Source organism: Dunckerocampus dactyliophorus, chromosome 16 (genome assembly GCF_027744805.1).
Source record: "Dunckerocampus dactyliophorus isolate RoL2022-P2 chromosome 16, RoL_Ddac_1.1, whole genome shotgun sequence".
Lineage (NCBI taxonomy): Eukaryota > Metazoa > Chordata > Actinopteri > Syngnathiformes > Syngnathidae > Dunckerocampus > Dunckerocampus dactyliophorus.
In genome coordinates this window covers 22857466-22879212 of record NC_072834.1, presented here as the reverse complement: position 1 = coordinate 22879212, position 21747 = coordinate 22857466, and the positions used below count along the sequence as shown (strand labels likewise).

The window sequence follows — 21747 nt, the reverse complement described above, 5'->3', positions numbered from 1 at the left end:
TCCCTTTTTTAAGCGGAATAGGTGCATCCCATTACGTGCGTTCTCAGCTGCCTCTTTTTAGGTCTTTTTATATCATTTAGAGCGCGCATGAGACATGAAGACACATGGCTTTCTCTTTTCCGTGCTTTCTAAAGATATAAAAACAGCTACAAAGAGGCAGGTAATTACTGCAGGTAATGGGGCGCACCTATTCCACCAAGAAAGGCTGCTATTAAAACACCTCCAAAAACCTCCGACAAGATTTTATGGTTTTCTATCCATGCTGTGAGTATGTTGTGGTAACAGCCACAGTCATGATAACATGTAACACTTGCAGGATTTTGCCCTATTTTGGTCATTTTAAGCATCAGCAGACGCACTGATGTCACATAGTAACATAGAAAGGAACGCTGCACCTAACAACCAAAAACACAGCAGCAGTGATGGCAGCTCCAATATGGAGCGTTACCTTTGGCTAGTGGCCTGAGGCATTGTGAGCGAGTGTGTGGTGCAGCTCGTCGCTAGCCGGCTAGTAGCTAGCTCACATGTGTCAATGGTTTTCTATGCAATCAGTTTCTCCAGCAGGTGATTTAATTGATGAGCTCCTTCCCTCAAATTGAGGGAGGGGTTGATGAGGAAAATCACCTGCTTTGGTGACCGGCTGGCAAGAAAACCTGCAGTGTCTCGGCCCTCCATGGCACGAGTTTGACACCCCTGAGTTAGCTGGTGTGGTGTGGCGAGGTTTCACTACACCAGTCAAGTAGGTATTGGGCGTAACAATGTTAATAACGGCTGCAGGAGAATAATGCCAGGGAAGTCTGGAGAGGCCTGCAGACCATCACAGGCCATGGTAAAGGAGTGGGGAGAGACCAAGCCAGTGGGGACAAGAACTGGGCAGATGAACTCAATCTGTTTTTCAACAGATTTGAGTCTGCCCCCCCCCCTTCCTCCCCTACCAACTCACCACTCTTCACCCCCACATCCCCATCCCAGCCATCCTCTACCCCCCTCTCCATAACTGATGATCAGGTGAGGAGTCAGCTGAAGAAGATCAAGGCAAGGAAGGCCCCGGGACCGGACGGCATAAGCCCTAGAATCCTCAAGGACTGTGCTGACCAGCTCTGTGGAGTTCTCAGGCACTTGTTCAATCTCAGCCTGAGCCTGGAGAAAGTCCCGGCCCTGTGGAAGACCTCCTGTGTGGTCCCGATACCAAAGATACCGCGTCCCAAGGAGCCTAACCACTTCAGGCCTGTTGCCCTGACCTCTCACCTGATGAAGACCATGGAGAGGATTATCCTGCAGCACCTGTGACCCCTGGTGGGCACTCAGCTGGACCCCCTGCAGTTTGCTTACCGACCTGGGATCGGAGTGGACGACGCAGTGATCTACCTGCTGCACAGATCACTGCTACACCTGGAGGACAGCGGGAGCGCTGTGAGGGTCATGTTTTTTGACTTCTCCAGTGCCTTTAACACCATCCAGCCGTCACTACTCAGAGTGAAGATGGAGAGTGTGGGAGTAGACCAACACCTGACTGCATAGATTATAGACTACCTCACCAACAGACCACAGTATGTGAGGCTCCGTCACTGTGTGTCTGACATGGTAGTCTGCAGCACAGGTGCCCTTCAGGGTACGGTGCTCTCCCCTTTCCTCTTCACCCTCTACACCTCGGACTTCACACACAACTCCACACAGTGTCACATCCAGAAGTTCTCTGACGACACAGCCATCGTTGGTTGTGTTTCAGAGGGGAATGATCTGGAATACAGGACGGTCATCAGGGACTTTGTCAGCTGGAGTGAGCTTAACCAGCTGCAACTCAACACCAGCAAGACAAAGGAGATGATCATTAACTTCCAGAGGAAAACATCTCACTTTACACCGGTGAACATCCAGGGAGCGGACATAGAGTTGGTAGACAGCTACAAATTCCTGGGTGTTCACCTTAACAACAAGCTGGACTGGTCCGTCAACACCCACGCCCTCTACAAGAAGGGCCAGAGTCGCCTCCGCCTGCTGAGGAGACTGAGGTCCTTTGGTGTGTGCAGGACTCTTTTACGGACCTTTTATGACTCTGTGGTGGCCTCAGCCATCTTCTATGCTGTGGGCTGCTGGAGAGGGGGCAGCACGGACAGGGACAGGAGCAGGATCAATAGGCTGATCAGGAGAGCGAGCTCTGTCCTGGACGGTCCTCTGGACTCCGTGGAGGAAGTGGGGGAGAGAAGGATGTTGGCTAAGCTGACATCCATCATGGACAACACCTCTCACCCGCTACATGACACTGTGGGTTCCCTTAGCAGCTCCTTCAGCAGCAGACTGTTACACCCACGGTGTAAGAAGGAGAGGTTCCGCAGGTCCTTCATACCGACCGCTGTCAGGCTCTACAACACCTGCACCACCTGAACCATGTTGTAGACACTATGCATTCTTTACACTGTACTCTTTACTTGCGTATCTTGCTTGCTGCTGTAACAAGTGAATTTCCCTGCTGTGGGATAAATAAAGTACAAATACAATACAATACAATACAATAATAATAACTTAATATGCAGGTCACATTATGCAAATGGAGCGTTGTTGGCACTTTTTGGAGTTTTTTTTCAGAAGGCTTTACAGGTGGAATAGGTGCGCCCTAATACGTGCATTCTTAGCTGCCTTTTTTTAGCTGTTTTTAGATCTTTAGAACGCACGGAAAAGAGAAAGACATACGTATGTGTTCATGTGTCACATAAGGATTGTGAATGATTGGCAACATTTTTTAAAAAGTGCAGTTTTCCTTTACGCTTTCCTTCAGGCTAGCAGGAGGGTTTGTAGGGGGAGGAGCAAACCGTGCGTCAAAAATAGATATTTTTATGGGCGCGGATTTTCGCCCCTTTGCTCAATCCATTTGTGTTTGTATGATTGTGAACATGGACGCCCTCGGCAACTCAGCAGCCCACCATTCTGCCACTCCGATGTGTCTGTTGCCATTCAGGTATTTTTGGATGAAGCGGCATATTTGTCCATTCTGTCACAGTTTTGCAGCGGATGCCACCGGGATAGCGTAGCGGACTCAGGTGTTTGCACTCGCCGTCGTCTTTTGCACACATTCTCTGTTGCTTCCCAGTTGGGTAATCAGATCTTGTTTGGTGCATCAGGCCTGTTTCAACACTTCTGAACGATGACAAACACAGGGATGAGAGTAGTTTAGGACGCGGTCCAAGAGTGGCATTGCATATTAACACAGGGTAGCATGATCCGGGCCAATGGGGAGAGGCACGGGGGGACAAGGACAAAGTGCGTTTGAGAAGCGCAACCTGCAGCTGTGTCCTGCTCAGTTTGTTGCATGATCCTTGAAACATGCTGTCACATGAAATAAGCAGCGCTGTAGCCAGTTGCGCGTGCCATTTCCACTCGCGTCTTTTGAAATGAAAGTTGCAGAAACGGGCACCGGCGTCTTCTGCGGTGTCTTTGTTTTCGCCGGCATCGGGCTTGTTGCAGACTGGAACGCGGGCTCGCTGCGCTGATGTTTGATGTGCACTCACGCATGGCACGGTATGTTTGCTGCTCTGCAACTATTAATATGCAGATAAAACACACACTTGAATAGGTGGGGAAGGATTCTGCTTGGCTGATTCTGAGGCATGACGCAGTGCCCTTGATTCTTCTGGCGTTGTTGTAACGTGGTTGGACTCTCATTCTCGCAGATATGCTTTAAATAGGTTAGCGTAATAAGGCGATGATCCTTGTGTGTGTATGTGCGTTGTCAGCGTAGCATCATGTGATGTCTTCGTGTGTGTTTTGCGTGCCATGTGTGAAACACACACATGAATAATACAGCGTCCATTTCAATTTTTAATGTCGCTCCTCTCTGACACTGCGAGTTAGAGTCTGAGTGAGAAACACCAGCGTGCCGTATTTCAATCATTTTCTGCTCTAATCTTTGGTATTAGCCTGTACTTACACGGCGGGAAGCTCACTCGTGCCAACTTCATTTCATGCCATGCCTGTACCTTTAAGAGGCTGATAGGGAATCAGGAAAGGGGGGGAGGGGGGCACAGAACAGGCAATGGAGGCGTATGAGCGAGGGAGAATCAGTGAGAGACAGTGAGGGAAACAGAAGGGGGGAGATGAGAACGATCTAAAAATAAACCCTCAGAAGTGCCTTTTCAATCTGCAGCGATGCAAAGTCTTCATTCAAACGAGGGCTGCACCAGCGTGTCCACCGCACCACCACGTCCTATGCAGCATGGATATAGCTTTTTTTTCTTTCCTCTCTCAGGAAGAGATGTAGAACCCAGAATTTTGCAGTGAAATATTAATTACCCTGAATAAGAAATGTCTGCAGCACACAGCCTGGATCAGAGGTCTGGTGATGGTTGAGATCCTTCCTCACCTTCTCCTGCCTTCCTCCTGCTCCAGGCTCGCAGAGCCTTCTGATTTGTGCTGCAAAGCCATCTGTTCACACTAATTAACTAATTAACTAATTAATGAACTCTGGAGAAAAGACCAGCCAAAGTGGGCACTGGGAGCGAGCACATTCTTCACCTCGGGAAGAAGAGGTGCGTGCTTCTGGATGCTCCTTGCAACAACCGCAGCGTTCAGGTTTCACTTTTTACTGGTCTTATTTACAGTTGTCCTGTTCGGTTCTGTATTAGCTTGACTCAGACGCCCTGTTAACTGCTTTCTCACGGAAATAAAACAAATTACTCCCTGAGATGATGTCACATTTAGTAAGCGCTGCTATATTTGTCATCTATTTCATTGTCCCACAAATGGCCATCTTAAAATTATACGATGCCGCCTTTCAAAAAAATGCAGCGGACTTCAACAACGTAGTTTGTATCTGCTTGCGATACGATATAGTCGTCCCTCGTTTATGCCGGTTAATTGGATCCAGACCCGACAGCGATGAGGGAATTTTATGGCATAGAAAACCTGTTTACGATCTCTTAAATACAACATCGTTAGAGCCCTCAAGACATGAAATAACACCCCTATAGTCACCTTTAAATGTGTATTACCCAATATAGTAGATGTTATCAGAGAAAATAAGACAAATTAGACATAAATAAGATAACATAGACTGACAAGTTCCTTGTTTTTTTCTGTTTTAAATGGCTTTCCACTCACATTAGCCAACATAGTAGACAGAAAGATTATATACTACACCATGCTGCATGAATGCTGCTGGCAGCAGCGGGGAGCTGCGGTTCATTGAGGGGAAATTCCAACATTCCCTGTGACATTCTGAAGCAGAGCGTGACCCCCACCCTGGGGAACCTGGGCAGCGTGGCAGTTCTCCAACATTGCAACGGGCACAAACACGCCTCCCAAGACGACAGGTGCTGAGGGCCAAGGTCAAGGGGGATATATGAAATATGTATGAAATAAGACAAAAACTTCTTTAGATGGTGCAAATTTTGCTAGTGAACAATTTCACTCTGCTGCCTTTTCAAAACTCATCTGAGATGTTGGCCTCCTCCATCTCCACACACGGAGGTGCAATCGCCCCAATCTGCAAGCAAGGGTGGACCCTTCTCGCTCTCATTCTCCCTCACAGGCCCCTCACAGATCACAAAAGCATTTTGTTGTACAGCGTACTGATTGGGACAAGGCTTTGTAAAGTTTACTACTTAGACAGCACTGGCGGCTTACTTGGCCCACCTGGGCCAGAATTGTTCTCGGCAGACACCGTGAGGGTCGGTAGTGTTAAAAAAAATAAAGCAAGGCATCCAAGAGGAAAAAGCAACTCCAAACTATGCTCCTATGGGGGAGTACGGTGTGGAAGTGGCAAAAAAGCCCTCGGCACAAATAAGCACACTTTACCACGTAAGAACTGGAAGACTTGCACCAGGAGAAGGGAAAAGGGGGGTGGAGCTGTTCCAAGGCAGGCAGGCAGCCAGCCACTCATCACAGCCGTGTACCGCGTGTACCGTGGACCCCGCCTGTCAGCACTGGGGAGATGAAGCGGCGATAACAATTTATCTTTGGCTATATCGTCACCGATATGCCTGACCTTCATTCTGCTAGTAACTTTGAGCATTAGTAACTTAGTCAGTGTAATTGGAACGGCTCAGACAACATCAAATCTCTACGCTAAAACGTCATCTGGAGCAGTTCACAATCAATATTCATCTAAAAACATGACAAAAACATCCAACTTTTAAATAAAACACATCTACTCACCAGTGGTGTCAATTTCTCCTCCTCAGTCAGCCGTTGTGGGCGTAACTTGGCTTGTCAAGCAGAAAAATGCTGACATTATTGGAAGCCGGCTAGTTGGCCCTGAGAGGTGAATCTGAAATCTGATTGGTTAAAGAAATAGCCCCATTGCTAATAGTGTTTACGTGACATGGGGCAGCACACCTGCTTCTGAAGGCCCTGGGCAGATTACTGTAGACTGACATGAAGCCGAAACCCGACTGGACAAAAGAAGGCTAACATACATACAGTACACGTACTGGAAGCAGTGCAGCCAAGAGACACGCTACAAAATTAACATAATGGACTGTTAATAACATAAATTAATACAATTTTATGGAAGAAATACTAGAATTGAAGTTGTAAATGTAGGTCAGTGCATCTGATGAAATATTAAATATATTTTTTACGCTTGTAATATTATGAGAAAAGAACAAAACAACGTCATTTTTGAAACATTTTGATGTGCAAAAAGTTATATGAGAATAAAGTACAAATATTATGGGAATAAAGTCAGAATTCTTAGAAGAAAATTTACAAAAATAAAGTGGAAATAATTGCAAAATAAAGAAAAAAATCAGAAAAAAATGGAAAATAACTCATTTTATGAGAATAATGTCAAAATCTTAAGAGAAAAAAGTTGCACCCGAACAAGAAAAAAAAATCACAATTTTATGAGAATATTGTCATAATATTCTGAGGAAAAATAACGTTATTTTAATAGCATACAGTTAAAATATTAAAGAAAAAAGATGATGACAAAATATTATGGGAATAAATTCATAATGACGAGAGGAAAATTTATAAGAAGGAAATTGAAATAGTTGGGAACTAAAAAAAAAAAACAGCAAAAATGCCAAAAAATCATTTTATGACAATGAAGTCAAAATATCATAAGAGACGTATTCTAACGAGAAAAAGTCACACTTTTTCGAGAATAAGCTCAAAATATTATGAGGAAAAATAATGTCATTTTAGTAGCATAAAAAATGCTTTTTTTTTTAAAGAAGTAATATTATGAGAAACAAACAAAACAAAAAATTAAGTTGGAATTTTGGGAAAATTTGGATGTGGACAAAGTTATCATGTTCGGAAAATAAAGTAAAAATATTATGGGAAATTTAAAATATATATATATATAACTTCTTAGCATATCTACATGTGTTGCTTTACAAAATATCAAAGTGGCAAAGTTGCTTCCTTTTCTTTTTCCTGATGTGGCCCTCGCTGGAAAAAGTTTGGACCCCCCTGCCATGAGTTTGTCTTTATTTGCATGGAGGTCTTCCGCTGCAGATTGTTTTTATCTAACATAGAAAAGGTGCCACTGAATAGTTACAGCGTACTGACCAAACCTCAGCTGGAACAAACAAGCCAAAATAATAAATCCAACACTTTGCGTTCTGCAAAAGCGTCACAAACAACTTCTCGAGGTCTCGAGTCCACCCAAAACACCAGGATTTGGAAGAAAAGCGGCTGTTGACTTGTTGTGTAATTTAGCGGCCATTCTGAAGGCAAGAAAGATACTCTTCATCTATTTTTTAACATGACTCACCAATAACCTCTGATGGGAGCCGCGCACAGGAGCTGCTAATGTAGCATCCACATCGGAATAATTGGACCGCTAATGTGTGGTGATGAATGTAAAATTACATCATCCCATGCCAAGAATTGTGAGTCATTTATAAGCACATGCAGCTGAGTGGATACATAGAACGGCAAACATGATTAGTGAGTGTATCGTGAATTCAGGCTGACATTTGACGGTATCGTTGCATTTTTTTTTTGTTCACTACGTTGTGTTGTTTTTGAAGCTGTAAATAACGCTTTCCCAATGGACAGCTCCGTTTTATTGCACAGCTCATTACCGCTGGAAAGTGGGAATTGAAATCACCAATAACAACATAATAATCATTCTCACCAGCGACTTCCATGGGTACAGGTTGTGTAGAAAAGCTGCACACCCAAACACGCCGTCATAGTAAAGAGCTTCGCTTGTTGATATTGCAGTCAGAGTGCATGATGTGTGTCGCGACCTCCCCCGGTGTCTCTCATGCATCCCATCTCTGGAGTCCCTCACACCGGGGTCACCTACCCCAGGGGTCCATCATACACTGGGCATGCATCCAATGGCCTCGCAGTTAGCCATCGCTCTCAGGCCACATGTAGTGGACGGGCACATTAGCAGCACTTTTCAACTTTGGAACTAAACTTTCTACCACATGTACAGTGCTGCAGTCCTGATCCAAATTTTAAGACCAGTTGAAAAACTGAGAACATTTATATTTTGAAGTGGAGGTTCAAAGTAGAGCTTTAAAATGCAAAAAGAAGAAACGAGAGTGAGACAAAAAAAAAATAGAGTAAGCAATTTACAGCAAACAAGCATTAAACTGAAATAGGCTGTTAATCAGCTGAGCAAAAGTTTAAGCATAGCTCATAAAAACCCAGAAACCCTTGTAAAGTCGAAATAAAATGTTGAAAAAAAAGAAGTCAGTAATGAGTAGCTGTGCCATTCTTGTTAATCACCTCGAAAACTGGTTTGGGCACGCTTGATGCCAGTCTTTTCAGGAAGCTAGTGGAATGTTGCTCCAGGTGGTGAACATGGCTTCTTGGAGGGCATCCACTGTCTGGAACTGATGTCCATTTTTGTAAACTTCCCTTGCCATCCATCCCCAAATGTTCTCCATTGGGTTTAGATGAGGGGAACACGCAGGATGCTCCAAAGCTTATTCCTCTGGGAGAAGTCCTTTGTGAAGTGCAGCGTTGTCCTGTGTGTCACTGCCACACAGACGAGGACCTTCAGTCATGAGGGATGCCCCCCGCAACATCTCCACATAGCCATTTGCCGTTTGACGCCCCTGCACATCCTGAAGCTCCATTGTTCCACTGAAGGATCATGATGATGGAAAACATTTCAGGTGGCATCTCCTTGTCATGCCAGTAACGTTGGAAGCCATCAGGACCATCGATGTTCCATTTTTACTCATCAAAGAATAAAACTTTGTTCCACCTTTCAGTTTCCCATGAGTTAAATGAGACAAGGCCTTTGAAGACGTTTTTTTGACACTGACACTAAATCACATTCACTCCACATTTTTGTGACGATTTGACTTTTAAAGTCTGTGCTGTTAGACTTTTGATCAGCTGATGAACAGCCTATTTCACTTTAATGCTTGTTTGCAATGAATTGCTTACTGTAAAAACTTGTCTAACTTGTCTAACTCCCATTTCTTCCTTTTGCATTTTGAAGCTCTACTTAGAACCTCCTTAAGAATCAACAGTGCAAAATGTACATTTTGCAGCTGGACAGGCCACATGAAAGGAAAATCTCGAATGGTGTCTTCTTTCATGCAACACAGATGGACTGATGCCAATTTGGTGGCACGGTCCAGTTGGTACATTAACTGCTAGAGTGAGCGGAGTATATGGCAGTACAACGAGCAGGCCTGCAGTTGTTAGCTGCTTTTCACGCCGCAGTGTTTCCCGTACATTAGTGTTTGTGGCGGCCTTGTGCCACCAATAGATTCGATGGTGCCTGTTCACCTTCGCTCATAAACACATTATAATGGGACTGTCTGTGAATGCAGCGTTGTTACAACTCCTGGGCTGGCTTCGGAAGTAGTGTCAGAGGCAGCTGTGTGAAAGGGCATACAGTCGTCCCTCGCAGTATCGCGGTTCGAATATCGCTCCCTCGATATATCGTGTTTTTTCAGTGATAAGCGATGGCCGTTTGGTGGTAGACTATGATCTATTATTAGTCAAAACATATTGAAGTACAAGTGATATGTGGTATTCTGGTCAGTAGGCGCAGTAATGACTTAAAACATTGAGACATTACCTTACATTACATGACCTTAAGTTGTCTTCCCATTCTATGTTGAAGTGGTAAGTTTTTGTCTTCTTAACTTCAGAAGAAATAAATCCACGGCTAACTGTCCAACTGCAACTGCTCACTAGCTTGTTAGCTCGCTAGCTAGCGGCCTTCTCGAGTCCCGACAGTATAAGAGTTGAGCAATGTGTTGTAAACAATGAGTGATAGGATTGTAAAGGTGACTACAGGGGTGTTATTTCATGTCTACAGGGCTCTAATCATGTTAAAATCCGTATTTAGAAAGTCATAAACAGGTTTTTCGATGCTCTAACTACAAAAATATTCAGTTTATTAACATTGAATCCTATATTGTGGAGATGTATTTATCAGTCTGGTCTGGAACCAATTAACCGCTATAAACGAGGGACTGTATTCTGCAATGCCAAGACCAGGGTCTGTGTTTTGTGTTGAAAGCAATCATCACTGTTTGACAAGTATTGTATACGTTGCACCAGATGTAGCGGCGGAGCTAATTGATTGACTGATTGCTGTGTGAACACACGGACACGGCCATGTTCCACTTCGCTGGGTTCAGTGTGAATGACACAGGCGGAATAAATCTCCCGTCTCTCATGTGCTAATTTTGCGTAATCTGGTGAAAGGCTTTTGACTACTCTGCTCGCTGTCTTGGTGTTCTCCCACCTGTGTCCTGTTTCCTTGATTGACTTGTTCTTGCTCTCCTTCCTGTGGTTTCCGAAAATTCAAAACTGTACAGATCAGTCCAACTAAGTTCTCACCAAAAAGATTCTCAGCCACCTTGTGTCTCAGCTTGAAGTCTAACCGGTAGTGAATGTATTTTTGAAGAATCACTCACTGTGTAGCTCAGGCATCAATCAAGTTTTATTGAATCTGTTTATATTGTGACAGTCTTTTGATTGGCTGTTCATTTTCCATCCATCCATCTTCTTCTCATCATCTGAAGTTGGGCTGCAGGGGCATCAGCTTAAGCTACTTCATCAGCACCTTCAGGCGGATGCCTGGGCATTCCCCTAATCTCTCCAACGTGTCCTGGGTCTTCCATGTGAACGCCTCCCCAGCAAAGCGTCCGGGAGGCACGCAAACCAGATGCCTGAGCCACCTCATCTGGCACCTCATTGCAGAGGAGCAGCGGTTCTATGCCGACTTTCTCCCGGAGGACGGTGCTTCCCACTATAGCCTAGGTCACAAATGGTCGTACGGTCTCCTACGGGCAGTCTATGTGCAAAAAAACGCATGAAACACATGGCGAGTGGGCGTGTGATGGCCGTAGACTGTCCGCAGACAGCCGTAGAGGTTCTTTGGCATGTCAACCTCTACGGGGGCTTGCTGTTTTTTACATTGCAAGATAAACTTACTCACTTGGTACGTCTTCGTGCGTCATCGGTACGGCCAACGTGTGTCTTTCGTGCATTTTGCTGGTGTCAGGTTTGGGTAAAATGTCCATTTTTTTGTACATCACACTTGCGGACTCCTGTGTGTGTTGTGCGCCACATGTGCACCCCACATACGTATTTCGTGCGGCCAACGCATGTTCAGATATTTTGTACGTCTCGTATGCATCTCGAGATCTTACGCTTTCATGGTTACCACAACTACGTTCTCCACAGACAAAACAAACACAGTGATGTGGGGAACAGCAAAAATCGCACGGCCCAAAAAATCATACATTCGGTTGTGACTTAGGCTTAAGGCTCATTTCAACCGCTTGTATCCACCATCTCATCCTTTCGGCGACTACCCAAAGTTCATGACCATAGGTGAGTGAGGGACGTAGATCCAATGGTAAATTGAGATATTTGCCTTTCAGCTCAACTCCCTCTTCACCACCACGAAGCGATGCAGACGCCGCCGCAATCCGCCTGTCGATCTCGCGTTCCGTCCTTCCCTCACCACTTAAACTCCTCCTCCTGTTATTTGTGTGAACCTCGGTTAGCGCCATGAATCCGTTCCAGAAGGTCTGACTCTAACCGAAACCTACTCTAATTGAATGTGTTTTTTTCCACTAGAAATCATGTGAATCCTAAATTTTGGCATACTAACCGGGGCATATGCTAACCGAGGTTCCACTCCCACTGTTGTTTATTTTATAATTCTGTTTTAAAACCCTCTCCCATCAGCTCCTCACCATCCGTCTATCTTTCGCCCATTCCTTTGACTGCCCCCAGCCTTTATTTAAAGGTTAACGACTCTTCCCACACTTTGCCAGCCGTTACCAAAAGCGGTGTTGAATATGCATGAGTTCAGTCGGGTAAAATGCTGCTCTCAGCGCTTAAGTCAGTAGGAAGACCAACTCGGTGTGTGGTGGATAGAAGCAAGACAGCAAACTTAGTAAATGAGGAAGGAGAGACGCTGTTTGGACATCAGTGGTGGATAGCAAACGGAAAATGCTCTCATGTTACCCTTGAAAAGAGAGAGACAGGATAGCCATGATTGCATGCGAGTTCACAAACATCATCTGTGTGTGTGTGTGCGTGTGTGTATGCATTTGGGTGTTGGTGTGCTTGACGGTGTAAGTGCTTGCATGTCTGTATGCAAGTGCTTTAGCGAGTGTCTGCCCATATCATTTAGCCTGAAGCTCTGGACAGTTGCCAGGCAACCGTGGTAGGCAGCTCAGCACTCCGCCACAGAGCAGACACTTCCACATGACTCTGGTTTGACAAGAGGCAAAGGTCAGCAATGATACCTCTTCAGGTCAGAGTCACATTGGGGTGAAAGCTGGTCGACTGCAGGGATGCTCTAAGCCCCGGGTAACACCCCCTCTCTGTTCACACAGGCTGTACTTGGATGGCTATATAAGTGACATTTGTAATCCTATTAACTCAGAAAGTAATCATGCGTACGTTTCTTGTGATCACTCTGTTATTACAATGACCGACATTTGTGTTTGGATATTGTGACAGCCAGACACTATGATGATAATAATAATAATAATGGATTAGATTTTATGGAGCTTTTCAAGGCACCCAAAGCGATTGACAGTGAATGAACCCATTATTCATTCACTCCTCAGTCACACACTGGTGGTGGTAATCTACACATGTAGGCTGGCTCTCCGACCACCACCAAACATTCATACACCAGTGTGGGCAGCACTGGTGAAGTGCCTTGCCCGGGGACACAACAAAAGTGACTGGGTGGAGGGAGCGAGTATCGAACCAGCAACCACCCGGTTTCTGGATGACCTGCTCAACCTCCTCAGTCATTGCCGCCCGTATAAAACAGCAATGGCACACTGGACAGGGCGCAGTCACATAGATTTAAATTCAGAGATGGGTTTATTATGGTGGCTGTGTTTCTGAGCAGTTTGCCCCTTTTGTTTAACTAATTACATTGGATTTTGATGCCTGATTTGCCTGATTTGGGCGGTTTACTCCCTGTATGAACGGTGCCACAGCTTGGTCCACAGAATTTCTAGGCTGCTTTTTGCAGATGATGCGGTCCTGCTGGATTCATCAGGCCGTGGTCTTCAGCTCTCGCTGGGTCGGTTCATGCCAAGTGTGAAGCGGCACCGGGATGACAATCAGCAGCTCTAAGTCTGAGTTCACGGTTCTCTGAGATGAGATCCAGCCTCAAGTGGAGGAGTTCAAGTACCTTGGGGTCTTGTTCGCGAGTGAGGGGAGGATGGATTGTGAGAATGGCAGGGGGATTGGTGCGGCATCCGCACTGATGTGGACTCTGAAGCGGTCCGTCATGGTAAAGAGGGAGCTGAGCCGAAAAGAAAAGCTCTCAATTTATCAGTCGATCTATGTTCCTACCCTCACCTATTTGTCATGACCTTTAGGTAGTGACCGAAAGGACAAGATCACGGGTACAAGCTGCTGAAATGACTTTCCTCCATAGTGTGGCTGGGCTCTCCCTTAGAGATAAGGTGAGAAGCACTGTCATCCGGGAGAAACTCCACAATGAGAGGAGCCAGATGAGGTGGCTCGGGGAAGTCTGGGCTTCCCTGCTTAGGCTGCTGCCCCTGTGACCCGAACTCAGATAAGCATAAGAAGATGGATTGATTGGAAAATCTGTCGCCAATAATCTTCTCATGTTCCGAAATTAGTGATAGAGATAGGGGGAGAAGCACTGTCTGTCATCCAGGAGAAACTCCGCATTGAGAGGATCCAGGTGAGGTGGCTCAGGGAACTGAATAGGATGCCTCCTGGACACCTCCCTGGGGAGGATTTTAGGGCATGTCCGACCGGAAGAAAAGGCCTCGAGGAAGAAGCAGTACACGAGGAGAGACTATGTTTCCCAACTGGCCTGGGAACACCTCTGGATCCTCCAAGAGGAGCTGGACAAAGCAGCCCGGGAGCGTAAAGTCTGGGCATCCCTGCTTAGGCTGCTGCTCTCGCGACCCGAACTCTGATAAGTGTAAGAAGATGGATGGATGGGAAAATATGCTCCAATCGTTTTGTCCTGTTCCAAAACAAGCGAAGCACTGTCATCCAGGAGGAAGTCCGCACTGAGAGGAGCCGGGTGTGGTGGCTCGGGCATCTGGTCAGGATGCCTGCAGGACTCTTCCCTGGGGAGGTCTTCTGGGCACACCCGACCGGTGTGAGGCCTCTGTCAACTCCCCGGGATCTCTCGAGATGAGCTGGATGAAGTAGCCGGACAGAGGGAAGTCTGGGCTTCTCTGCTTAGGCTGCTGCCCCCGCGACCTGACTCCAGATAAGCGGAAGAAGATGGATGAAGATGCTAACATTCTTAGGTGTAGCAGCTGTAGGAAAATGACATAGACATGACATGACATAGACATGTTCCAGGCTAAAAATGAATGAGTTGTTAAGATTAAATGTGTGTTTAATACAGCAAAGATATGAGATAAATTCAGCAAAGAATGTGGACACAGTGGTGCAGTGTAGCACAGGCAGATAAAAGATCCTGGGTTAAAACCTCCTGGCATATTCTTCCCAGGCCTGAATGTGCCTCAGGCTTTCACACACAAGAATACGATTTCAATTTTGATATCGCCTGTAGGTGTGGAAGACAATGTGAACGGTTGTCAGTTTCGATGTGTCCAGAGTGTAAACCTGCCTTTCTGCTGGGACGGGCTCCAGCTGGAAATGGACAATGTAGTGTTATGAATCACAATGACACCAGGTTAGGGCAACAAAATCACTCCAGGTTTAAAGTGCCGTTAACGCCAGTGTAAGTACGCTGAAGAGTGTGGACTGAGATGTGTAGTTTGCTCTGATTGTTGGCGAGAGGTCAATTTGGCACATTGTCATCACCACTCATCGTCACCGTCACTTGTGTATAATCATCAACTTTCAGACTTAATTTGCCGCTCGACGCACTTGAAAACACGCTGCGGTTTTGTACACGATCAACTGTTTCTTTGCGCTGCCGCTCTCCTGCTTGCTTTTTAGATAACAACATGAGACGACCGGATGGAGACCAAGCTAAAGCCTACATAAGTCATTCTAGGGATGCACAAATCCACTATTTTATGGGCCTGCAAGCAAAGCTCTGTAGCCCATCTTATTATTTCTTGTAACATTCTGTGTTACCATGGCTAAGTAATTGATCAACAACGTTGAAAACAAGCATGAAATACGAATGCATTCGGTCATCTGGCAAGTAATTCACGACAGCTCCCACCTGGCGTGAAATAAATACTCAGAACGATTCACAATACTAGAGAGCAGTACTACAGCCGTAGCGAAGTGGTGGCACAAGCAAAAAGGCCAAAGCAAGAGCCCAAGTCCAGCATTGCACAAATGGCCTAATGCAGGGGTGTCCAAACTTATTTTCCACTGAGGGCCACATCCCGTTTAAAGGATGCGGGGACCACTTTTACATTTTTTGGGGGACGTGTTTTATATTTAAAGGAAAAAAACAGCCTGCCTATCAGCTTTGTGTTGTAAGTGACAAAGCATATTATAATAGTATGATTTCTTCTTGTATATATATTTTTGTAATATTACACCTTTATTCTCATCATATTTTGACTTTAATATTGTGATATTAAAACTTTTTCCCAACTTAATATTGCCAAAATTGCAACTTTTTCTGTGTTTTTGTTCATTTCTCGTATTCCCACTTTCATTTTTACATATTCTGCAATTTATTTCTCTTAGTATTATGATTTTATTCTCTTAATAGTTCATCTTTATTCTTGTAAAATTACTGCTCTCTTTTGCATTTTTGCTGTTTCTTTACAATACAATACAAATACAAAGTAAAAAAAAACACACAAAAAAAACAATCGTAAATGGCCCCCAGGTCTCACTTTGGACGCCACTGGCCTTGTGTGAGTACGCCCTTCCTGGTGACTCAATGACCCACTCAAGTGTACGTCTGTGGTCATATGGGTCCCATGAGTCCATAGTTGTGGTTTCTTGGGTTTCCTCTCAGGTGAAATATGAATCCGCATAATGATTGTCTACTTGCAAAATGGCCCCCATCACTTCAACTTGGATTCAGCAAATCAAAGGTAACTATTTGACTTTGTCAACCTGAGTGAGTTTGGTTTACTACTGTCTAGACGTCCTTACTACTCTCCAGAACAGCTGTCCAGTCAGCAGTGGAGCAGCTACCAAAAGAGCCTGCCTATTGTTGTGGTACCAGCTGATGGTCGTCATTATTTGCGCTCAACACTTTCTGCCAAGAGCGCAGCATCATTGTAAGGACAGACAGCCCAGAGATACAGCTGGGTCCAGAAGTATTTGGCCAATGACACCGTTGTGTCTTTTTCTATTTAGGAATTTTACAGCCATTTTATGCAGAATACCTCTAATTTCAAGTATTTGGACGCGCAAGAAGTTAATTGACCAGGTTAATTTCAAAGGTGTCTGAAGTGGGGGGCCATTTGCGGCCCACGGCTGTACTAGTATAACATTGTAAGAGTGTGAGGAAAAATAACGTCATTTTAGTAGCATAAAGTTGAAATATTAAAGAAAAAATAAGTTACTTTTTGTTGTAATATTATGAAAAACAAACAAAACAACAAAGTTGTCATTTGTAGAATATTAGGTTGGAGAAAAAAGTTATAATATTACGAGAATAAAGTCAAAATATTATGGTAATAAAGACATCATTGTGAAAGAACATTACATTTTTTTTAAGTTGTATTATGAGAAACAAACAAAGAATGAAGTTGTGATTTTTGGAAAATTAGGTTGGGGGAAAAAGTTATAACATTATGAGAATAAAGACATATTATTATGAGAAAACATTTTTTATGAAGAAAGTTGAACTATTTGGGGAAAAAAATGTAAAACCCACAGCAAAAATAGGGGAGAAAAAGAGCAAAACGCGAAGTTCATTCTAATAATGGGCTTTTTCACCTCTATGACCAAGCTGAGCTGCAGTTTTGTCTCGAAATATCTAAAACATCTTAGCAAGTCTGCATGTGTTGCTTGACAAAATATCAAAGTGGCAGAGTTGCATCCTTTTATTTTTCACGAGGTGGCCCTCCCTGTCCTAAAGAGAGTAAAAGGTCTCATCTGGCAAAGCCTCAGCTAAAGTTTGAGCTGCTTTGTGAGAGTCAGTGCAAATTATGCAATGTTGCTGCTCGCTGTGTAAAAGTGGTTTTGGGAAATGAGTAAGGTTTGTACGTATGAAACCCCGCTGGCCTTAAAATAGACTTGTAGCCACCGTGTACAACATAGCCAAGGCCTTCGCCTCTGAATTTTTTGCCCCACTCTTTGTACACAAACATTAAACTAAGCTCCTCGCTCCCACTTATCATTCTGTGTTTGTTGTAATTTAACCTGCAGGCTTTCTGAGCACAGGGAACCAGTCTGCAAAGGGGAACTATGGTTTGTTGGATCAGATCCAGGCTCTGCGCTGGCTCAATGAAAACATCGGCCACTTCGGAGGAGACCCGGAGAGAATCACCATCTTTGGCTCGGGAGCCGGTGCCACCTGTGTTAACCTTCTCATCCTCTCTCACCACTCCGAAGGTAAGGATCTGGCTTCTGTCTGTAGGCCACAGACCAGCTTGGATTTGATGGAGGAATATTCTTCACTTAGTGGGAACTGACTTATTGTTTTATGTACAAACCTGACAAAGCCCGACATGTTTAACATGAAAAATGCACATTTAAAGTTCCCCTTAAACTCTCAAATCCAGTCTTCTGGTGTATAATGGCTTGTCGGTGGAGTCCTACGGTTGTACCATTTTACTTTTACGATACCCCAGTTACTTGGTGTAGTGGAACCCGCTTACCTTGACGGCCCCTCGGATTGGCTGACTGACATCGACCTTGACGGTTGTCGATATAGCCGAAAGATACAAGGACAATGGGCGATAATGAAAGATTTTTGAACCGACGGCAGTTTGTTGACATCGTTTTCCTCTATTCCAGTCAACCCTCGGTGTTCACACGCCCCACTTTTCATATGATTTGGTTTTCTTCTAAAATGTTCACCAAAATTTGCCTCGGTTTTCAGACAATATGTCACATAACAAACTAGTCCGTTTGCCCTTTATGGTATCGTTCCGCAAAATCAAGCGTTAGGGTTGGGTTAGGATTAGGGGTTTAGGGTTAAGGGTTAAGGGTTAAGGGTTAAGGGTTAAGGGTTAAGGGTTTAGGCTTAGGGTTAGGTTTAGGGTTAGGGTTGGGTTAGGATTAGGGGTTTAGGGTTAGGGTTAGGGTTAGGGTTTAGGGTTAGGGTTTAGGTTTAGGTTTAGGTTTAGGTTTAGGGTTAGGTTTAGGGTTAGGGTTTAGGTTTAGGGTTAGGGTTAGGGTTAGGGTTAGGGAGGAAGTTAACTGTAATACAACGCGTGGACATGTACGGAGCATGTATGTTGGAACAACATTTTAAGTTAGGTGCTATGTTTAGCTCTTAGTTGTTGTTTATCACCCACGTAGGAGTAGTAGTTGATTTATGTGATGCCTTAACTTGCTGTGGATGTGTTGTGTTTTCCTTTCTTTGCACCGTGAGTAAGTCATGTTGCTCTGTTTGATGACCACCTAAATATAAACGGCCCCTCGGCCAAATGTTTTAACCCAATGTGAACTGCGAGTCAAAAGGTCTGTAGAGTGAAATAAATCACCATCGGGACAACACGTCAGAAGTACAACATTAACATGAACCGTGTTTATGACAGGATCTGATCTTGGTTTTGGTATATGGCATTCCTAAGCTAAGTCGTCACTTCTCAGCAGAATTGAGTAGTACAGTCAAACCTGTCTATAGAGGCCACTAAAGGGAAACGGCAAGAGTGGCCGCTATAGACAGGAGGCTGTTCTATACAGGTGGCTTCTAAGACAGGTTTAGTATATATTTGGTCCGAAAAGTAACTCTCTGCAGCCATGTCCGCCATAATTATGAGGTGTTTTGGGGGGAGACTGTGGGGGTTCCTCAGTGCACACTGAGCTTTCACAGGTGCAGTGCGCTGGAAAAACGTCTACTTCTTCAGGTAATTTAGTGCTTAACCTCAAACTAATTCTCAGGAGGCTCTCCTGCAAGCATGGATGCAAACAACATCAGGTACTTGGTGGACTTCCAAGATAAATCTGAATGTGAATAATTGACTGCGCAGACTAATCCGTCAGTGTTTTATTTGTTTTCTGAATGGCAGACCTCTAAAATACCCACCAGATGTTTCATCCCTAAATCCACCCATTCACTGAACATCTGAATGGCACTTTGTACTTCTAAGAAATCGGCTTACGTTAATGACAAACTGTTACCCCTTGCGAGGGCAAGGTGACCTTGAAGATATGTTTTTTTGTCTGTGTGTGCAATGCATGGCTGAGCACATCTCTGATAATCAGGAGCCAGACAACGGAGACAGATGGCTGATGTTGCCGGGTATTGAATTTAAAGCGTCTTATGCACGGCATGGAATAAAAACGCATCCTCCTCCCAAATGCAAACACATGGACCGAAATCAATCACTTCATTTGGTATACCTGCACCGTCTAATAAGATCAGCAAAACTACGTGCTTGCAAAGACAGTGAAGCCGTGCTTTTATTGACACGGTCATGCTTTGTTATTTATGACAAGCTGTGGTGAACTGTGATCTTTGCTCTGGCCTGCAACAACGTGGCACACGAAGATCATCCATGCTACACATCAGTGTGACAATTGTGAACAATGATGCAAACGATGGCACACCAAGTACACAAATCAGTCAGGAAATGAACAATACGAGTCCGAATGTTGCCTTTCATTCGGCGCTGTACTCTCTGCTCAGCGCGGGCCGTTCACATGAGGCGTTCAGGCGCATTACGTAACAGTCATTGTTAAACGCTAAAGCGGTCAGGCCGTTTTAAACATTCACGTTTTATTTATTCACGTTCCCGCTACGACGCCACTTTGGGAACATGCGCTATTTTATTAAAACGATCCCAACATTCCAGCTTTCGTCTCATCACTTTTCTTTTTCTCATATTATTATGACTTTATTCCTACAATATTTGAACTCTATTCTAGTAAAATGATATGAGATGTGGTGATCAGTGACCTTTACACTCTTTTGCTGTGGTCTGCAGCAGCACGGCATCCACAGAATAATCCGTAAAACAATGCAGCTAATGTGACACGTGAACGCAATCATTCTAAATAACGATGAAAACAAAAGCACATCAAGCACAGGAATCCATAAGGAAATTAACTCAGTACGAGTCGATACGAGGTGTTCAGGCGCATCATGTAACTGTCGGTGTTTATTCACGTTCTCCCGAGGTCTCCACTTTGGGAACCGAAGCTTTTTTAATGTCAATTTAATATTATATTATTTTAATTTAATTATTATTTTTATATAATATATTATTATAATATTTAATATTATATAATATTTCAGATTTCTGCTCGTAATTTTTCTTTTTCCCGTAACATTATGACTTTATTCCCATAATGTTTTATACTTTATTCTAGGAAAATTATAATTATTTCCCAACCTCATTTTCTAAAAATTGCATCCTTGTTTGATTTGTTTTTCAATTCCAATTATTTTCAAAATAATGTATTTTTCTTTTAATATTTATACAATATAATTATATATTATATTTAAGCTTCAAAAATGACATACTTACTCCGCAGAGTGTTAAGGTTTTTTTCTATTCAAATTTGAACTTCTAAGATGACACCTTTTTTCTCTTATTCTTCTGACTTTCGCATCCTAATATTTTGACTTTATTGTCATGAAATCACTGCTGGCTTGCCTTGTTTATTGGTTTCTTAGAAAGTGTTACTTTGGACACGACTGCTGTGGTTGTTTTACTTCATGTCTCCGCTTATTCCTGGTGATTATTAAAAATGCATGTGTGATATTTTGTCACTTTTAATTACATTTGAATCTTATTTTCTCCTTATTTTTCACGTTTTCTCGTGTCATTAGCAGACATTGGCGGTGGTAGAGTTGACAGGCGTACCTAATGTTGTGGCCGGTGAGTATACGGCACCTTTACGGTCCTGACACAGAGAAAAGAAAAAGTGGGAGGGTTATTTTTAAAGGCACTGTGTGTGCAGAAGAGAGGCTGCTTAATTGATTTCACAGGGAAAGGAGTGGGCCATATATGGTGTGTGTGATGGTTGGGGGAGGGGGTTTAATTATTAATGGCAGAATCTGCAGATAAAACAGGGGGACAGCAAGCCACTTTACGTAACTGCAGCAGTGCAACAGCGTTATTTGTCTCCATCTCTTCCGCTTTTGGAGTTGGTGCAACTCCTGCTGCGTGCGGGGTTGTCACCGTCTTCCTTGCCGCTGCCGCTCCTCGTACGTAACACAAGCGCTTTGCTTTCCTGCCGCTAATGTTCATGAATGTTCTCCGCTGGTTCCAATGCAAG

The 21747-nt window shown here is 44.1% G+C and overlaps 1 protein-coding gene across 3 annotated transcripts in view; it reads left to right on the top strand.

Annotated features, from left to right (window-relative positions):
- The window catches only part of nlgn2b (neuroligin 2b), a 119565-nt gene that overhangs the window by 77251 nt on the left and 20567 nt on the right, over positions 1–21747 (top strand). For all 3 annotated transcript variants that reach the window (XM_054754025.1, XM_054754026.1, XM_054754028.1), the window contains one exon: positions 17722–17907. In XM_054754025.1, coding sequence (XP_054610000.1) covers positions 17722–17907 — 186 coding nt within the window. The remainder of the gene's footprint in view (positions 1–17721; positions 17908–21747) is intronic.